The 19,766-nt window shown below is 37.5% G+C and overlaps 1 protein-coding gene across 1 annotated transcript in view; it reads right to left on the bottom strand.

Annotated features, from left to right (window-relative positions):
• Positions 1-19,766, bottom strand: part of AVL9 (AVL9 cell migration associated) — a gene marked incomplete at both ends in the record, with an annotated part of 40,663 nt that overhangs the window by 2,409 nt on the left and 18,488 nt on the right. Inside the window, 12 exons of the mRNA XM_082014946.1 lie at positions 930-983; positions 2,456-2,573; positions 3,931-4,150; positions 4,955-5,089; positions 7,921-8,468; positions 9,157-9,226; positions 13,177-13,215; positions 14,312-14,352; positions 15,025-15,091; positions 15,448-15,537; positions 16,324-16,395; positions 18,747-18,832. Of these exons, the coding sequence (XP_081871072.1) occupies positions 930-983; positions 2,456-2,573; positions 3,931-4,150; positions 4,955-5,089; positions 7,921-8,468; positions 9,157-9,226; positions 13,177-13,215; positions 14,312-14,352; positions 15,025-15,091; positions 15,448-15,537; positions 16,324-16,395; positions 18,747-18,832 (1,540 nt within the window). The remainder of the gene's footprint in view (positions 1-929; positions 984-2,455; positions 2,574-3,930; positions 4,151-4,954; positions 5,090-7,920; positions 8,469-9,156; positions 9,227-13,176; positions 13,216-14,311; positions 14,353-15,024; positions 15,092-15,447; positions 15,538-16,323; positions 16,396-18,746; positions 18,833-19,766) is intronic.

The following is a 19,766-nucleotide window of genomic DNA, read 5'->3' as shown; positions in this document are numbered from 1 at the left end:
ACTGGCACAGGTTGCCCAGAGAGGTGGTAGATGCGCCATCCCTGGAAACATTCAAGGTCAGGATGGACGCGGCTCTGAGCAACCTGATCCAGTCGAAGATGTCCCTGGTCATTGCAGGGGGGTTGGACTAGATGATCTTTAAACGTCCCTTCCAACCCAAACTATTCTACGATTCTAAGATTACTGATTTACAGGCATCTTCAAGAACCAGTCTGTGATGTTTTATGGTCAACACAGCTAAGTGAGAAAACAATCTATTTTGCTTGGTGCATGAACAAGAAGAGATAGTGAACTGTAATTCCAACACTGAATTCTGGCTTCAGCTAGAACTGAACAGCTATGGGAATAAACAAGCACCACTGAGTTTTAGACTTGAATACTACAGGTAAGAGCTGAGACAAACTTAAAGTTCAGTTGAGTGTGATGCAATAAGAGGTTATTTAAAACTCATTTTAAACTTCTAAATTGAAGAAACTGAAGCATCTATTAGTGCATATAAAGTGAACTTCAAGAGTTTTGGAACAATGCTGTATTAAAAACCAGCTGATTTAAAAACCACACAGCTGTTTTCTCCTAGTAATTAGACCTAAAGTCAACATACAGAAGAATACTGATGAAAGTTTTAACAGCTTTAGTTTACAATTTAACAATAAATATACAAAAGCCTTATAATGGCAATGCAAAAAACCAGGACCCTATTACGTAAAGTCCAACACAAGATAGTGCATTAGCACTGTTTTTCCCTATTTCAGGCAAATGTTCCATCTTTAGATGTGGTGATGTTTTGCAAGAGAATATTGAGCATAGTTTCATGCACATGGCCAATTTAAATCATTATTTCGTTTAGTTCATCACAGCAACAGTTATACATTTATTAATATTTGACCACACTTTAAAAAAACATACGAATCAAGGTACTATATACTTACTGGGACAACCTTAACTTAACATCTGATACAGAGTACTGTCCCTGGAACGGGTGGCTAGAAGAGGAGGAAAAACCCAAGAAAACATTAAGTATTTATTTTTTCACGATGAATCCATATCACACAATTATTAGTTGTACTTCCCTCTGTGGCTTACAAAAAGAAATAAAATAAAGTCTTTCGTAGATATACTACTATATCAATTTACAGAAGGCTAGGTCCCAGTGACTATTCAACCTTAGATTTCTTATGAAACTACCTGTAAGGTGCCTTCTATTTACAGACCAGGTATTAACAATTAAGGCAGAAGTACCTCCTTCTGGCAGATGTCTTGGGTTCAGCTGGGATAGAGTTGGTTTTTCTTCCTGATGGCTGGTGTAGTGCTGTGTTTTGGATTTGGTATGAGAATAATGTTGATAGCAACAACCAAAAACATCAGTGTGTTAAGTAGTTGTAGTGCTTATACTAAGTCAATGACTTTTCAGCTTCCCATGCTCTGCCAGCGGGGAGATGCACAAGCAGCTGGGAGGGGGCACAGCCAGGACAGCTGACCCAGACTGGCCAAAGGGATATTCCATACCATAAAACGTCATGCTCAGTATATAAATTGGAGTTGGCTGGGGGGCGGGAATCACTGCTCTGGAACAAGCTATCAGTCACCAGGCGGTGAGCAATTGTTGCACTATGAATCATTTGGGTTTTTATGTCCCTTTATCAGTAATATTATCATTGTTGTTTCTTGTTCCTTTGCTGTCCTATGAAACTGTTTTTATCTCAATCCATGAGGGTTTTTTTCTGATTCTCTCTCCCATCCCACCTGGAGGCAGAAAGACAAGCAAGCGGCTGTGTGGTGCTTAGTTGCCGGCTGGGGCTAAACCACGACAACAAAGCAAATAAAAAAGAAAAGATCCCTTAAGTAGGCCAAGAGCTTTGTAGGTCTAAAGAAAAACCTTCTTCAGACTACAGCTGCTGACAAAGCAAAAGCGAACAAAACTCACTGCAGTAATAACCCATGCTAAACAAAACACATGCGTGGCCAACAGTGTTACTGAACCTGGCATCATCTAATCTTTGACTGAAAATATAGATAAAACAATCCAAAGTATAGAAGATGCAACATAAAACAGCCAGTTCCCCGCCAACCCCATCAATGACAACCCTGCACACAGCTATTCCCTGGACACCTGGAAGCAATTAATAATAAGCAGAACCACCTGAGAACAATTCCTGAGGAATGACAAATTTTCTATAGCTGGGAACAGCCAACAGTCAACTTGTTCAAGTTCCACTTCTCCTGACTCTGGATATATTTTTCTTCATAAAACTGTAGCCCAGAATTAGAGTAAGGTATTGAAGAACAGAAATACTCGGTTTCTGTACTTACAGAATAGGGGCCCCAAAGTTTCACCCTCAGGGCTTTATAGCAGGAACAAGGGGAACACTGTAATTCTACAAAATGGTGTGTCTGACTATGCATACTAGGAGCTCTCAGTGTTAAATGCTAAAAGAAAAAAAAAAAGTTTCCTTACCTAGAATTTACCTCTGCAAGAGCTGGATGCTTGTTGCTATTCCATACTCTGTAGTTGTGGGTATTTTTCCAGGCTGCTACAAATGCCGTACCAAAGTCTGACAAAGTCTTTTCGTTGTCTGACAAATTAAAAGAAAAATAAGCATCTGCAGCAATTCATTAGAGATGTAATACAAGACAAATTACTTTTTTTCTTGTAAAGAAAAATTAATTGTTTTCAGGCTCTTATCAAATCAAAGACAGTTAAAACTGTAATACTAAGAACTGGGCACTTCAAAAATGTTTTATTGATTTTAAACTGTCCCAAATATACAATACAAGGACAAGCGGGGGGAAAAAAAAGGCTTAAAAAAATACTTTTCTTGTTTTCAATTCATTTAGAAAGTTCTAAGTAAAGAGCTCAACTGGGAAAAAAAAAAAAAGATTCATCCAAACATAGGCCTCTCAACTTATATGCTGGGCAAAGACAGCAAAGACAAAGGAGAGAGAATAGCCACATATCAACTAAGAACAAAAACATCATTTGCATTGGTCTTGGTCAGATACACTGGGCTCTGCTGTACTATGTTATTACTCATTCACATTTAGTAAACCCCAAATTGACTCCGAAACCGCAGTATGAACTACTGTGGAATAAATTTATCATAACAACATCCCCTTTTAAACACTTAAGTAGTATGAGTTCCCAGAAAACCCTGATATTTCATATCAACCACGTAATCATGTTAAAATATTAATGTTGCCAGGCAAAGAACTTCACATCTTCCAGCCTTTAAAATCAAGTTCTCAATCCCATGTTTTCTCACAATTACCATGAACAAGATCTCATTAGTTAATTGATGTGAACAGAGAATAATCATGAGGAGAATGAAGTTAACAGGATCAGTGCTGGGCAAATGAAACACTTTCCACAAACACAGAATCTTTTAGCACAAAAGGTTGGAACATAGAGAATTCCCTCTGTGTTAAGACAAAAAAAAGTTGAGCTCCAGAAAATACAGGCTTATAAAGTCTCTAGCTGACACTTTTCACTTATGCGAATCCCTACTTAAGGCCATGGCAGGAAGGGAAAAGAGATGGAACAGCCTAAATAAACTTCCTAGGCAGTCATTTAGTTTCATGTATCCTTGAATCCATTTAGGTTCCCAAAATTAACTTCAGGTTGCAATAGAGTCTGTAAGACACACGTTTGTAAAAGTCTCATCATATATGGGGTTTCAGGTGCTTCTATTTATGAAGAAAGCTTAAAGAGAAGGAGACAGTCAAAAAAGAAGGTGTCTGAACAGCTGTGAAGTAAGAATTAGTAATAAGCTTGTCAAGGAATAACAAGGATAGGCAAGGACAACCAAAAAAGCAGCCCAAAATAAAATGTTAGGCAGAGGGAGATCCAAAGACGGGCCACAGGTTTAACGCAACACCGCAAATGCTTATTACACCCACCCTCATCTCGGTCCCTAGACAAGGTATCTGTTCTACCTGGTTGCAGCACAGCAGCAAGCAGTGCATGAAGATAAGCACTGAACTGAGCCCTGATCCACTCATCTCCTCCTTCCCATCCCGTGCCATCAAGGAAAACATCATCTCTGTTCTCAGTTACATGCTTCACCAAGTAATCTGCAAATCTTAGGTCAGCAGTTGTTGGGTTCAGGATCTTACGGAGTTCTGGATCATGGATTTGTACATGAGCATCTTCTATCTGTTTGAAATAATTCCAAGGGTAAACATTTATCTAAATAAAACTGCTTATATATACTACTATATATTGCTACCTAAATCCACAGTCCCCCAAAATATCAAGAAGGAACAAATGGCCAAAGAAATAATGAATTAATTGTTCTCAGGAAGTCAGATACTGCTCTGATACAATCAGAATCTTATTATCTTCCTGGCAATAGTAAAAGCTGCTTATTTGAGAGGATTTAGCAGGGGAAGTTTGGTGCTTACACCTATTTTCCTACGTGTTCAATTTATTAAGGTGGTTAACTATATGTAGCTATCTTAGGTTACCAAATGCTGATTATCTAGTTGTATCTATTTGCTAGAAATGACACAGTGTTTTCTTAGATACCATTTTTTTTAAACCTTTTTATTAAATCAGAAGGAAGTCAATAGCAGTGTGCTTTATTATCCCACTGCATCTGTTTCTCAGCTGCAAGCACTTATTTTTGAAGCTTTTATTACAAACTCATCAGAAAAGCCCAGGACATAAAAAGTAAAATTATACCAGCAACAAAACAAAAATTTAAGAAGTGCCCTGCAAATTCAAATATTGGCTATAAGAATATACAGAAAAACATGTATTAGTTTTGAACAGCCTATCTAATCCTATCCTAACAAGTGATACAAATTTAGTAAGCTTATGTATTTAAGAATTTATTTCATAGGGAGATAATTAAAAATTTGTGTATGAATGTGAAACTATAAAGCTATATTTAAAATGCAACCTCTGCTTCTCCCCCCCACGGTCCAGTTCAAGAAGTTCAAATGCAAAGATTCATACTTCCACAATTGCATCACTCAGGTGTTTCTGCTGACGGAACAGGATGTTGGTGGCTCCTGCAACATAGCCGCGGACTGTTACATCTGACAGGAGATGATGCTGCTGCAGTGCCATGTATGGCAAACAAAGGTAGCCCTGAAGTAATCAAGATATTTAGAGGATTAACATAAGGCAAAAAACAATTACAAAAAGGTCTATATTTCAGAGTTCTTCTTAAAAGCCAGCACATTCCACCCAGAACAAACCTTGGTTATTACAATTTCAGCCATGATTATCTATTGTTTTGCTACACTACATCTGCAAAGAAAAGCAACCAGGTTCCACATGAATTACGTTTTTCAAGAGGTTGTGTTGCCTTTCAGTCTCGGGTCTGAAACTGAAACACCATGCAAAGAACAGGAATCAAATGTGTTTATAAGGCAACAGTATAAAGCAGTATAAAACTAGAGCAAGGTCTTAGGTCAGTTCAGAGACAAGAAGTCAATGGAGATAAAGATTCATCTCTCCACTTGCATACCATGATGTCTTCTGCTAGTCCTGACACACATCATGCAGGAAAGCTACAGACTGCTATCCACATTTTGTAGGTGGAGATTCCAGGTTCCAGAGACAGCAATCAATTTTTGATAAGCATACGCATGCCCACTTTAAGAAAGAGCAGGATAGAAAGCAACACAGTGTGCTTTTTAGCCACTCCATGCTTGTAAATTAATCTACTATCCTCCATTACAACTAAAAAAAACCAAAACCCAAACATTTTTAAAAAAAGGCTTTGAGGTGAATCATTGAGAGATCAAGAAGCAGCTCTAGGTATTGTAATTTTCTTTTAAAATATAGGATCAACATACACCTGAAGTCTAATACTGATGTCTAATTCCAGCTGTTCAATTGCATAAAGCACAAAGCAATTTATTCACTAGTAGAAACCCAGAAGGGCTAACGGCATACTGGACAGAAACAAAGAGCACATGCACTTTATCACACAGTATGCGGTAATTGGAAACATATGGAAGAAAGGAGCACAACTATTCCCTTTTGTTATATTAGACACAGGGATGGCTTTCCAGATGACAAGCACTTATCAGTTGAAAACAAACAGCCTGTGTCAAAGGAGCAATGGTGCTTTGAAAGGAATCATCAACCTAAAAATGGAAAAATTTCAAAAAAATAAGGCTTAAGAAGATGGCAAAGGAAGGTTTAATTACTGTATGCTCAAGTAGCAAAGTCTTGGAAATCTTTCACTGTTTGAAGTATCAAGTGTCAGTTCCCAAATTCACATTTGTCTGTAAGTGCAACAACTTTTATTTCCATGAACAAGTTCCATTATTTTTAAAAGAGTGCAAATGAAATGAGTATTAGATGTTACAGAACTGGTATTAAAGAAACAAGTATCACAACCTATTCTTCCTTATGCTCAGGTGTACTTGGATAACGTATTATGCCATCTGGCAAAATCTTCCAATTCAGATTTGTCAGATTTATTAGTCCTTCCGTGACATGCATAAAACAACTCTGAGATGAGAGCTCTAAAAGAGATTTAAACTTTCCAGTAAGTGCTTAAACTATAACTTTGAATCACGTTTTTCTGATAACTTAGAGTTGTAAAGCCTTTTCTACTTTAATTACATTTGATGAACTCAAATAAAAAGTGCCTTTGTGGAACAGAAGGCAAACATGTAGAAACTGTCAGCTTCCTTAAAATTGTTTACTTTTCGGTTCCATGAGCTTAGTAGCAAACTAAGTTTGCACTTGTAGCCCCCTTATCAATTATTTTCTTCTTGCTTTCAATCTAGTATTTTTGATAGAACTAGACTAAATACAATTTACAAGCTATTCCTTTAATTAGACAGACCATAAGGACAAACACCAGACTGCCGATCTTTGTTGAAAAAACATTTCTAATAGTGACGTGAAGCAAGACAGGGCAATGACATCTAAGCTCCTCACTTGGGCCCATATAACGTACCCTTTCCAATGAAAGTTATTGTGAGAAGCTCAAACACGATCATCAAATACAATGTTCTGCCAGGAAATGCAAACAAGCACCTCCAAAGGAAGAAACACCACTTTGAACCTCATCAGCTTGAGGAAATAAAACTGAATCTTCTACCTTCTGGGCAAATGTTTATCTAAAAGGTTATTACATTAAAAAATAAAACAAAACAATGTATTGTATCACTTCTTTTACTGACAAAAGCATCTTTAAAAGGGATGCATTTGCCTTGTTTTTTTAATGGGAGACCAGCCCTAGTAAATGTATCTCTTGTTGTCTGATAATGCCCACCAGAGTCCTTAGAGACACTCTGGAATACGGAGTTCAGTTAGGCATCAGCACAGGCTTAAAATTCAGCAGCTCAGTACCCATGCACAGGAAAAGAGCCACAGACAAGCAGGAAGAGTTACCATGTAAAGAAGGGTGAAATTATATACTTATATTTTTGTGCGTGTGTATATATGCACACATTTATATACACATTTTGTGCATATATATACACATACACATTTATAAACACACATATATACAAAAAAATTAAGAGGAAAATATAGGCTTAGGTGTCAGCCAAGATATAGTTTTCAGAATCTTAGTTTCTAAACACTTCTTAAGTACTCTGATTTTGCCCCATATAGGCTAGATAAACAATTCTTCGGAAGAAAAGAAAACAGTAGTTACTGACACATACCACTTATTAACTACAGCGGGGCTGCAGGCTACCATAATGTAGAATTGCAAATAGTATATAAGTATATATATGAAAGAAAATGGAATGTATGTGTGTGTGGGCACACCCCTCTCAGACATGCACTCATGCTTTCCACCTGCCTAGGAACACAGTCACTTGCCAGAGACCATACTTACATGTTTTGTAGTACCCTACTGTCCATTTGGAACAGCTAACCAAAATTACTAGCCACTTCTGAAAAACAGATGTCTCTACGAGTTACCGGGTATCATGAACATTGTTTACCTTTGTAAAAATAGCCAATGGCATTCCATACTGGTCCTCTTCCAACCCAGATATCAGTCCTGGAACAAGCACCGTGTGTCCTGTATTTGCTTGGGGCTGCACAGTGATAGGAAGGCTTTCCGAGCTGATGCCTTCGCTTGGACGATTTTCAGCCTGTTCTGATGCTGTATTTTCACGTTCTCCTTCTTTCAAATTAGACTCCTCCAAAATGCTAGGATCTAAGGTCTCCCAGTCACTTTCAGAGGATGCTGGAGAAGTGCGGGAAGGAACTTTCAAGCGCTGCACAGTACCATTGGAGGACTGAGCTCCATTGCAAGTCTTCTCTGACTGGGAGAAAGGCACATTTGCTTTTTGACCTTCCAGTGAATGGTTTCCTGCCATCTTCCTGCCTCCCTTTTCCATTCCTAAGTTTGTATTTGAAGTATCAGCAGCAGACACAGGAACATAGTCATCTAACCGTGGTGTATTTTCCTGCAAGCCAACATCCTCCGATATGCTCTTTCTTGGTCTATACTGTGAGCAGTCAGTAAGACCATGTTCAATCATGCCTGGAAAGTGATAGCACGCATGAATATCAGCGTCTCAATAGAAATTTAAGTGATTGTTGTTCATTTTCTTAACAAAGTGCTCTTGTGTGCATAGTGGAAATCGCGTATTTTAAAACATTACTTTAGGGGCGAGGGTGAGTATTAAAAAAAGAACAAAACAAAACCAAAACCACCAACCAAAACCAAACCCCACACTTCCCCTCCTAAAGAATCTGACCCAACTTTTTTGCTTTGAGAAGACTGGTTAGAAGCTAAGAATTAGCAAGGTTAGGGGTTTTGGTTTTGTTTGGGGTTTTTTTGTTTGTTTTTTCTTGGGTTTTTTGGGGGTTTTTTTCTTTTCTTTTTTTGAAGAGCGCATGTAGAAGGAAGAGAGGGGTTTGTATTTTTGTTTTTTAAGGAACTTGACAGGAATGTGTGACTTATTCAGGGCCCCATCTATGTTACCCACAGGCAATACAGAAGATCCAATAGCTCCGATTAAGCATAAGAAATAAACCATAGAGTGCAAGTAGTAACTATTAGGAGATGTATACATATCCATGTACTATGTACGCAAGTCACCCATTTTTCAGGCAACACACCAACATAACCCTATTGTCACATAAGTTGTTTTCCAAATGAAACCATACAGCCAGTCTCAGTTATCACCAGAAAGTATATAGAAAGAAGTCCAAACTTCTCTTCTTACCAGGAAAGAGTGACAGGACAGTCATCAGAGCTCCCACCAATCTATTTACTGGAGAAATATAAAACAGCACCTGGTGGCAGAAGGGGAGCAGGTGGGGGGAAGAGAGCGTGCAAGAGAGGAAAAGGGAATTAGGGAGGAGAGAATGAGAAAAATAAAATTACACTTAAGCATGACAAAGATGGACAGGACACATGCAAACTATTCACGGCATTGCTTTTTATGTTATTTTATGAAGTCTCCTTACCAACAAAAGCTCTTGCAAGAGTTCCAAGTATATATTTAAATATGTCTATTGTATTCCTATATTTTATAATATCTGTAAAACATATACTTTATATACACACCTGTGTGTAATATGTATTTGTCAATCACTTGGATTTTTCTGTCAGTCTTTCAGATTTTTTTTCCCAGATTGCTCCTGGGAAATGAACTGAATGGCTGACAGAAAGAAGTTGTGCTTGGCATGCTGCATAAATTCTTGTTCATTTGTAGTGTATTAAAATCTCTGTTATATATCAAAGGGGCCAAATAATCTTCATTCCAGAATTCTGACAAAAATCTATGCAAAAACATCTCTTTAAGAAAATATATTAAAGATATGCAGATAAATGAAAACCAGGACAAATGCAGCATGCATTTATCACAAGTATCTTCCTATGATTAAAAAAAAAGAAAAAAAAGATTTTTGGAAACAAAAGACATGACTGATATTAACTTCAGTAAAGCACTTACGGCATAACATAAGCAAACTGAATTTCCTTAATTAAATCAGAGACTGGGATTAGTAAATTAGTAAGGAATTCAAAAGGGGGTGTCAAAGGCTAGCAACGAAAGAAGAAATACAAGGCAGACTGAATATTACTACTGGGGCTCCTCCAAGACAAGCCTTCAGGGGGTAAGAAAGGAAAAAAAATAAAAACAAAAAACTCCAACCCAAAATAAAAAAAACCCACAAAACCACAAAAGTCAACTTGTTTAACAATGTCATTTTTACATCCTCAAGCAGCATAACAGTAGTAAAAAAGAAAATACATGAGCATCACCAGGAATCAACAATGCGAAGGAGTGATCTAACTTAATGACTTTACAGGCCCATTTAACAGGTATATGATGAAATTAAAAGTGCAAGTTTGCAGATTTAGATTTAATAAAAGCTGTAAGCTAGGAAGACACTTTAGAAGTGACTGATGAATAGTAACTCATGTTCCACTAGTATGTGCAAGTCTACGAGCTACTGAATTGATGGAACCAGGAGAAAGACCTATACAGTCCTAATGCATACCAAACAATGTTTAATGGTACCTCAGCTAGGAATAGACTATGTATATTGTCTTGCACAATTTTCTATGTTCAAGATAGGTGAATTCAAACTGCAACAGCCACAGAAAAAGCACAATGAGAAGAACAAGCGGCTCATCTATGAAAGAATTTCATCTGACTCCAGTGGGAATAAAGAAGTCTAACTTCTTTTAAGATGCTGCTCTATATTGCATGCATGCATGAAAGATGCATAATATAATAGCAATGAACTACAACAGAAACCCTACAATAACCCTACAGGTTTAGATTCTCAGATACCATGAATTCCTAGCCAAACTTATTTTTAAGCCTACAGAAAAAATTAAGTCTATAAAGAAGTACCTTGTTTTCAAGAAATCTATTCTAGTTTAGGTTTTTGTTTGGGTATACCGCTTACTTCAGCCAAGTACTTTTCTATATTTGTTCCACCAAGTCCCCGTGCCATCTTTCCATCTATATGGGTGCACACTTCCTTACCCCTCACAACCTCATTATACGGCCTACAACATTTACATCAGCAAACTGGGTGGTCCTGGCAGCAGAAAGTCAAACGATCACCATCTGGAAGTAGTCTTCCAGCCTAATAACAGCTGAGAGGTGAAAAAAAAAATTCCTTTAGCCTGTGGAAAGGCATCAACCAAATTGCTAAGGATTAAAGGAAATCGGTCCATGGCATTCAGACATTTTTCAGCTCACGAAAATTTGCATTACTAGTGGCTTCTTGCATATTATATTTAAGGTCTTTGAACATACACATTCCCGCAGTTATTCTGGAACCTTAACATCTGCCACAAAACAGGCAGTGCCAGAAAGCCGTAACTCTTCCTTTTGAAATTGCAAGTGCTGTCTTCTTGTTTGAGCTTTGGAAAAAACCAACAAAGCAACCTGCAGGTTTATCCAATAAGCATCCAGTTATTTTCAAAACAATTTCATATGATTGAGTCACATGAACATGCTTGGGAAACCCTTCCTCTTTCCTCTTCCTGTGCATTTATGTCTTGTGGTTTGAGCAGCTTCAGAAAAGAATTGTAGCTCAATAAAGTGTTTTGTTTATTTATACCCAAATGCTGAACTGACCTGATGAAATGCTATCAGAAGTTTTTAAATAGATCAGTAGATAAAATGTTACAAAATCTTAACTGGAAAATATTTTTTCCACTTACGGTTTTAAAAAGAAAAACTAAAATAAACAAACAAATAAATAACTGTAGACTTTCAGAACATATTAAGTTATTTTTAGGAAAAAGCCTGCATATCAAGTCTTGATTACATACATTTCTACATGTGTACTCCTATTTTCTCGAGCATACCTTTTGCATAGCCTTTGATATAGCAGCCTTTAGCATATGGCTCTTTAATACAGAAACTGCATTTATTGTCATCAATAAATAATTAGAACTGTCAAGTATACCTAACTTACAGAATTAAGCCACAAGTGCAAAAGCTTTGGAGAAGCTGCTACTTCACAGAATCACAAAGGTTGGAAAGGACCTTCAAGACCAAGTCCAACCATTAATCCAGTGCCACCATGTCCCCTAAACCATGTCCTGAAGTGCCACATCCACATGTTTTTTGAACACTTCCAGAGATGGCGACTCCACCACCTCCCTGGGCAGCCTGTTCCAATGCTTGACCACCCTCTCGGTGAAGAAATTTTTCCTAATATCCACTTCTACTTTTAAAAGTCATATTTCTTGCCTCTCTAAAGATACCTAGGCTTTGCATATAGAATTAAAAAAACCCCACAACTGTTTTGATATCTGACAGATTAAGTCCTAGTGACTTTCCAGTTACAGCTAATAGGAAATTCTAATGCTCCTTCTCAGCACTCTCAAGCAGTTGGGTTTTAGCACAGCAGGTTCAGTGAAAAAAAGTGAAGCTTGGGAAACCGAAACAGAACTTTAAACAAAAATTTTAAAAAAGCAAAACAAACCAAAAAAAAGTCTGCATAAATGTGTCTGGGACCTTACAGTAATTTCACTGAAAGTTCTTGTTCCAGGGTATTAATATATACACAGAAGAAGAAAACAAATGTATCTACTATTTCACATTTGCTTGTACATTTTGCATATTCCATTTAAATTGCTAAGATAACATTGCTTCTGGGGCAGTAAGGTAGGCCAAAGAAAACACTGAGCCTAGAATTCAACAGTTTTTACCAATTTATAATGTGACTTCAGCCTGATCTAACGGATACGGCTCTTTAGATTGCCTCCTGCAGGTATCCATGCAATTCAGGTTTGAAGGACACTTCAAGCACTCATTTCCTTTGGTATACCTATTTAAAGTCCAAAGTAGAAGTTCTACTTACTCGTATCCTGTAAAGCTGTACGCTCCTTTTTAGGTACCAGAATTTCCTATCAGAAAAATTTCCTTCCTTCACGCGAGTACCTATTTGCATTACGTCTATCCTTTCCTATCTCTTATATGTTAAGCTTCTCCACTCACATTTAATCACATTTTACTTACTTTGGCTGGGATAGCTATTAATAAGGTAGAGTGTGGACAGAGTGGAGGCAAATTTGTATGTCATCACACAGCAGTTACTTTGAGCATAATTTCCCAATTTATATATGGATGCAAAGTTGTTGATATTACTTCAAATACTTTTATTTTACTTTAATTTGTTTTTCACGATTATATTCTACATAACTTCATATGAAGAAAATTTAACACTAGCATTTCTATTTCAATTACCTGCCTCAGCCTACAAAACGTTACCTTTTTCTCTAGAAGAATCAATTTAAAAAGGATCAAGACCTGAAAAACACAAGAAGGAAAAACAGTGAGTGAACTAGTGCCATATCAAAAATACTGTGCAAGCATAACCTCTTATTCAAGATTTCACGTTAATCACTGCATAACTGTCAAATGATCAAATGCATTTGACCAGTGAAAACCAGTGTTCCAATACTCCTTCTCTACCTCATCACTCTTTAAAAAAGCATTTGAGATGCACAAAGAAAAACTTGCACAAACAAGAATTGTGTAATTTGAACACAAAGCTTATTTATAACAAAGAACATGTTGTATAATTCCAGAATTTAAAAAAAAAACCAGTAAATCACATAAACATAAACTAGTTCCTCCACACAAATACAAAAAACAATTCAGCAAAATATCAAGAATAGCATTCACCTCACCTACTTTTAGGCAATCTACAGATGAGGCATCTAGATCAGAAGTGGCTGCTCAGACTGTCTACACTCAAAGAAAAACACAGACGCTGCTGGGGCATGACTGGCAGACATTTGAAGTTAAAAAAAAAAAAGTTCTAGCCCAAAAATCTACTGAGCAGGTGCAAATACACCATGAAATTCAGATTCTGGAGCTGATGCCTCTTGATGCCTCTCAGTTAATAAAAGATTCTAAATGCTATTTGTACCTTAGCTATAGGATACACATTCATTTTCAATAGTCTTTAGGAAAGAGGTGCAAATCCCCTCAGGTTTTATGATGGCAGGAGCTGCCAAATTTACAAGATACAGGGAAAAATGCTCCAACCTGTGTCTGCATGGACTTTAGCAATAATCTTCTATCGCATTCATCTGACAAGAAGCAGGAAATAGAAACAAGACCATAACTGAGATACCACTTGCACTTTGGGACAGAACTAAAGAAATGTCACACAAACCTGGAAATCTCCAGGGAATTCAGCAGACAGACAAAACTTCTCCATCTGGAACTTACTTCCACTGAAGTTATAAAGGCAGAAGGGGAAGGGAAATCAGGAAACCAGAAGGACTTGGGAAACAGTCTTCTTACTCCTAGCTCAGGTATGTCTAGACATGTTTGGCTTTTAGTTCCTCACAAAGCATTTTACTCCACAAAATAAGAGAAGGCAGAGAATGCCTACCTTGTGTCTAAAGTGAAGAACAAGATCCCGAGGAGACAGACCTGAGATATCAAAAAGGGAGCAATTATTACAGTTCAATAGCTAGTAGAGATATGAACTCACTCCTTGTCACCATTTTGCAGGGGGAGGGGGACATCCATTATGCATCTATGTGAACCTGGTTATTTCAATAGCAGAACTCATATCAAATTCTTTCTTTTGAGCAGGAGCAAGAGTTAAAGTCTACGATGGAAACAATAATAACATGAAGTCACACTCCGAGTAACTCCTGTTGGCTGCCCCACAACATTATGGAAACACTGAAGTAAATACTACACTGCACATTCAGGAAACACAGGAACGAGTCAGAGGTATCCCAAATAATGGGTAGATGAAAGCTTAAGCACCCCACACCATCAAATAGCTCCAGCTAAAAATTAAGATGATACTGTTTCCCAAAAGCTGCCAAGCAGGTGCTTGTCAGACTGTTAGGGTCAAGAGGTAACATGGCTTTCAACCAACAACTATTAGGCCTTCCTATTACGAAAGCAACACTACGTTTATTTGACATTGATTTAAATCCATTAATAAAGAAACACGTAACAGAATACTGTGCAGGCACACAGACTTCTGGTGCTTAATCTGTTAATGAACATAAACAAATTAGCTCAGGAAGGGAACATGTTGATTAGCATAACATTATCTCTGCTGCTTGTACAAAAAAGGTCACTTACCAAGATAAACTTGTGACCCTTCTATGAAAGTACTGCCCAAGGAGTTATTCATATGATCATAAAGTTCCTGTAAAAGTTAGAGCAAAGGCAAAAAAACCCAGAAGCCATTAATGGCACATAGTCCCACAAAATCCAGAAAAATAAAATTCACTCATTCAAAGATTTCAACATCTTAATCCATAAAGAAAATAAAATTTTAATAATGGAGTCAACGGAGATACAGGCTGACAATAGCACTCATTCTTGTATTTCATTACAAATCAGGAAGTTGACCCTCTGTCAGGTTAGGGTAGTTCATTTAGTTCACTTTAAGTTATTACAAGAGCTGAATAAGTGAATGACATATGTGAATGGAATATTTAAAACACTAAAGTCCACAGCCATACCCTGAAAGTTTTCTTCTGTGTGGCTAGGTAATCCTACCTTTAGGATTGAAATTTGTGAGAAGTCTTTTTCTTCAAAATACGCATGTGTAATGAGTTGCAGCTTTGCCTGAAGTAACCCATACAAAGGCTTGCAAAAAAAAGACAAACAAAAAACACAAAAACAAGTGAATAAAATTTACTTAGTCACTCATTTTGAACTTTAATCTTCTCCTGTTCTTATCTTGCAATATAGACACATTATCACACAGAGTTCATGGAGGGGCACTCCTTAGATGCTGCAAGTTAGCAGCATCTTTCTCCTGTGCTCATTTTAAATTATGATAATTCTATTTGCTTTCCATTTGCACATACCATACCATTAACTGAACATCTTTCTGGAAAAGTGCTTTCCTGCTTTAACACTGCTCCAGTGCAGCTCCAGTAGTAGTTCTTTCTTCAGCTTTAAGCACAGAAAGAATTTCTGTTCCCTGCCTATCGACCAGGCTGTTGCTAAATAGGTAGAAATAAAAAGATGTTCCTTCAAAACAAGAGTATGCTATATGTGTGACTATCTTAAAACCTCATTCATAGCTGTCAATAGCCACTCTCTCCAGTTATTATAATGACCAAACCCCTGAATCCTACTACATGAAGTTAGTAGCACTTAAGAATAATCAAAGTGCAAATAGGTAACCCGTTCCCTGACAACAGGCAGACACTTTTACAATTACTCTTACAAGGAGATACCAATTTAAGGCTGCTCACTCAAATGCCATAGCCTTCCAATTCAGTTTTACTTCAGTATTTTGTTACCCTCTGCAATGATTTAGAGAGAGATCTTTGGAGCCAAAAGTTCCAAGTAAAAATACAGAAAACAAGTAATTTTTAATATGTTATTTGAAAGTGCTTTGAGAGTTAAAACAAACATTCTTACCAGCTGACTGAGAACACAGACACTTTTCTGTACTGTTTCTCGGGTGATATCTGCTTGCCGTACTTTTAATGCCTAAGAAATAGAAGTATTACAGTATTTTTTCCCCACACACAATTTAAAAAAGAATTCTTTCATAGGTCTAGGTGCCGCATTACCACCCCCCTATTTAAACAAAATCCTAAAACTGACTGCCTTCAATAGCGGAATATCCAAACCATGTAACAGTATGCCCTTACCTAGTAAAAATGGTCATAACACTGATATGTCAGAGTTGTGTTCCCATCTCACTGTGCACAGCAAAGATCCAAATACAGCTGTGATGACAGGCACAGGACTGTTTAAAAGACACTAGCATAAGAAAAAGGCAATAGCCCTGGACAAGGCAATGGCATTATAACTCAGGGTAATGCAACAGAAGAGAAGCCACAACACATCACTCGCTCTTCTCTAACACTATTTGTGAAAATGGACCATGTTGCAAAAGGTTTTACCTAGAAATTGTTTGCTTTATACTTGAGGATTTTCTTTGAGCCACCCATAAAATAAAAGAGGTATCATCTGCAGAATCAACTACATTCTAAGTCAGATCAAATGGTCCCAGCAGTTAGCAGCAGACCTAGAAAAGGTGGGGGCAAAAATACAGGCAAGTGATTCACTTAATTGTACAAAACAGCAAGTGTGCAGACTGCAGCCCACACATCAAAAAGGACAGATGGACGGAGTGCTAGAGCTGTTATATGAAACACATTGTTCTATATTCTACTCGTTCCAATGAGTTCATTTTAAACATCTATTTATTTTCTTAATTGGTTACTAAACAGCATAAACTGGAATCAAGAGCACAATGAAGCCAAGTTATTGCATAGCATGCTGGTTTTGGCTAGGATAGAGTTAGTTTTCTTCATAGTAGCTAGTATGGGGCTGTGTTTTGGATTTGTGCTGAAAACAGTGTTGACAACATAGGGATGTTTTAGTTACTGCTGAGCAGTGCTTACACAGAGTCAGTGCCTCTTCTGCTTCTCACCCCACCCCACCAGTAGAGTAGGCTGGAGGTACACGAGAAGTTGGGAGGGGACACAGCTGGAACAGCTGACCCCAACTGACCAAAGGGATATTCCATGCCGTATGATGTCATGTTCAGCATATAAAGCTGGGGGGAAGAAGAAAGAAGGGGGGGTATGACACACTTTCAGAGTGATGGTGTTTGTCTTCCCAGGTAACTGTTAGGTGTGTTGGAGCCCTGCTTTCCTGGAGATGGCTGAACACCTGCCTGCCCATGGGAAGTGGGGAATTAATTCCTTGTTTTGCTTTGTCTGTGTGTGCAGCTTTTGCTTTACTTTTAAAACTGTCTTTATTTCAACCCACAAGTTTTCTCACTTTTACTCTTCTGATTCTCTCCTCCATCCCACCAGGGAAGGGAGAGAGCGAGCAGCTGCGTGGTGCTTAGTTGCTGGCTGGGGTCAAACCACAACACATAGTTAAATAGAGCAAGACTCTAATCACAGAATACAGTGAAGACTGGCTGCAAAGATAACGAGTGAACTAAAATAAACATGTATTTAGTTCAAAGAAACAGAATTAAAATCCGCATGTGTAAAATTTCTCCTGTAGCATAAACAGAAATTGAAATACAGTCAAGGTATGATTAACACTAAACAGAGCACATAATTTACATTTTCTGAATACAAGACTCATTCAAAACCCAAACCCGCATGGCATTCCAGATTCTTGGCATTCCACTGGAAAAGGGAGTAATTTTTTAAAAAGTTTGTAATAGCTTTTCAATTTTAAGTGCACAGATCACACTAGCATTACTACTTTTGAAAATATGGGCAGATTCTAGTTGATTAAGTACATAATTTCCTCAGTGTGATCAGGCGCACACTGTAGCTCTCATCAATTTTTCAGCTTTACCGCTGAAAGTTCAGTAAGCAGCTACAATGAATGGGAAGATTCTGGTCTATTCTGCAAGCGTACTTTTGGCAAAGGAGGTAGGTGAGGAGAAACATCACTACACTTGCATGGATCCCACAAAATACTCTAAAATTCTTCATGGTCATACACTGGAGAAATTTCAACTTTTTTCACCCAAGAGGCCTACTTCCTGGAAACATGACTTGGCTGCCTGACAGACTGTCAGCTTCATTTTGGTACTTGCTGCTGATGCTTGGATTAGCTCTCAAGAAGCAAAACATATTTTTCAATTGCCTTGAACATTTCAAAAGATCACAATATGCCTGCTGACATAAGGGAAAGAAATAGTTCAAGTCGTGTAGCTACCTACTGTGCATATTTTCATAGATTTTTAATGTATGCTGATCATGCAGTTTCACTGCTCGTGTAGTACAAGTCACTGAATTTTAGAGTCATTAATGCATCTAGTCTATTATCTCATTAATATAATTCACAACTTGGAAAGTTACCTTCGCTTCAATCTGCCTATAGCAAGAGACGCCATATACTGTGGTTCGTTCCCCACTTCTTGGTGGCAAATGGAAAAACACGGTATCTATAAAAAAACAAGACTGCTTCATAAGTCACTAACATGAGTTCAGTATTTTTATTTTCAGCATCACCTATTTATAAAAGGTTTACTGCTGAAAATACCAGCACACTTATTTTCTGAGACTTTAAAAAAAAAAAAAAAAAAATTAAAAGTCATCTATAAAGCTATGTCTGCACCCAAATTAGTTTCCAAATTGCAAGATGCTTTGTGTAAGAAGCTCCAGCTGTGCTAATATGGATATTCTGACAAGAACCTCATGTTTAGCCTGACCAAGCTCCTGTAAGCCCAGAAGCAGCTACTGACAGCAGAGAAACACCACTGAAACCTACAGGTATGCTGCTTTCCCAGTTCGATACGGAGAAGCAAAGACAAGGCACTATGAGGCAAGGTATACAGTTAGAGTGTGATGCTATTAAGATGGTAAATGCAATGAAGACAGGGGGGAGGAAAAAAAAAAAAAAAAAACCACGAAGGAGGACGTATACAGTTGAAAGATTAGAGTAGCTGCTACCACTGCCAAGGTAGATATCCATGCAGCAGCACCACTCTGCTAACAAAAAGGATTTGTGAATCCTAGTATAACACAAAATAATTACTGTCTCTGTGCAAGTGTGACATTAAAGAAAAAAATCTCTCTAAAATCTGACAAGAGAAAGGCTTTTATATTTTGAGATATATACATACATATACACATGCACATACACATGCTAACACCACAAAAAAGTTGCTAAATTCTAAGTAAAGGAGAGGACATGATAACTGTTTGTCTTTCAAAACATGAGAAACCTGTGTTAAAACCAACTATTAATTTTTTATTTGCTTCATAGTAAGAAAATGAACAGAAGAGACAATCACATACGCATTAAATCCAACAGAAAGATGGACTGTTTATAACAAAGCTTAGTCCATTAAACAAATTTATATTATGGAGATCACC

Source organism: Phaethon aethereus (assembly GCF_964289735.1).
Source record: "Phaethon aethereus genome assembly, chromosome: 2".
Taxonomy (NCBI): Eukaryota; Metazoa; Chordata; class Aves; order Phaethontiformes; family Phaethontidae; genus Phaethon; species Phaethon aethereus.
Note: the sequence above shows the minus strand (reverse complement) of the source record. Positions and strands in the feature narration are given on the sequence as shown.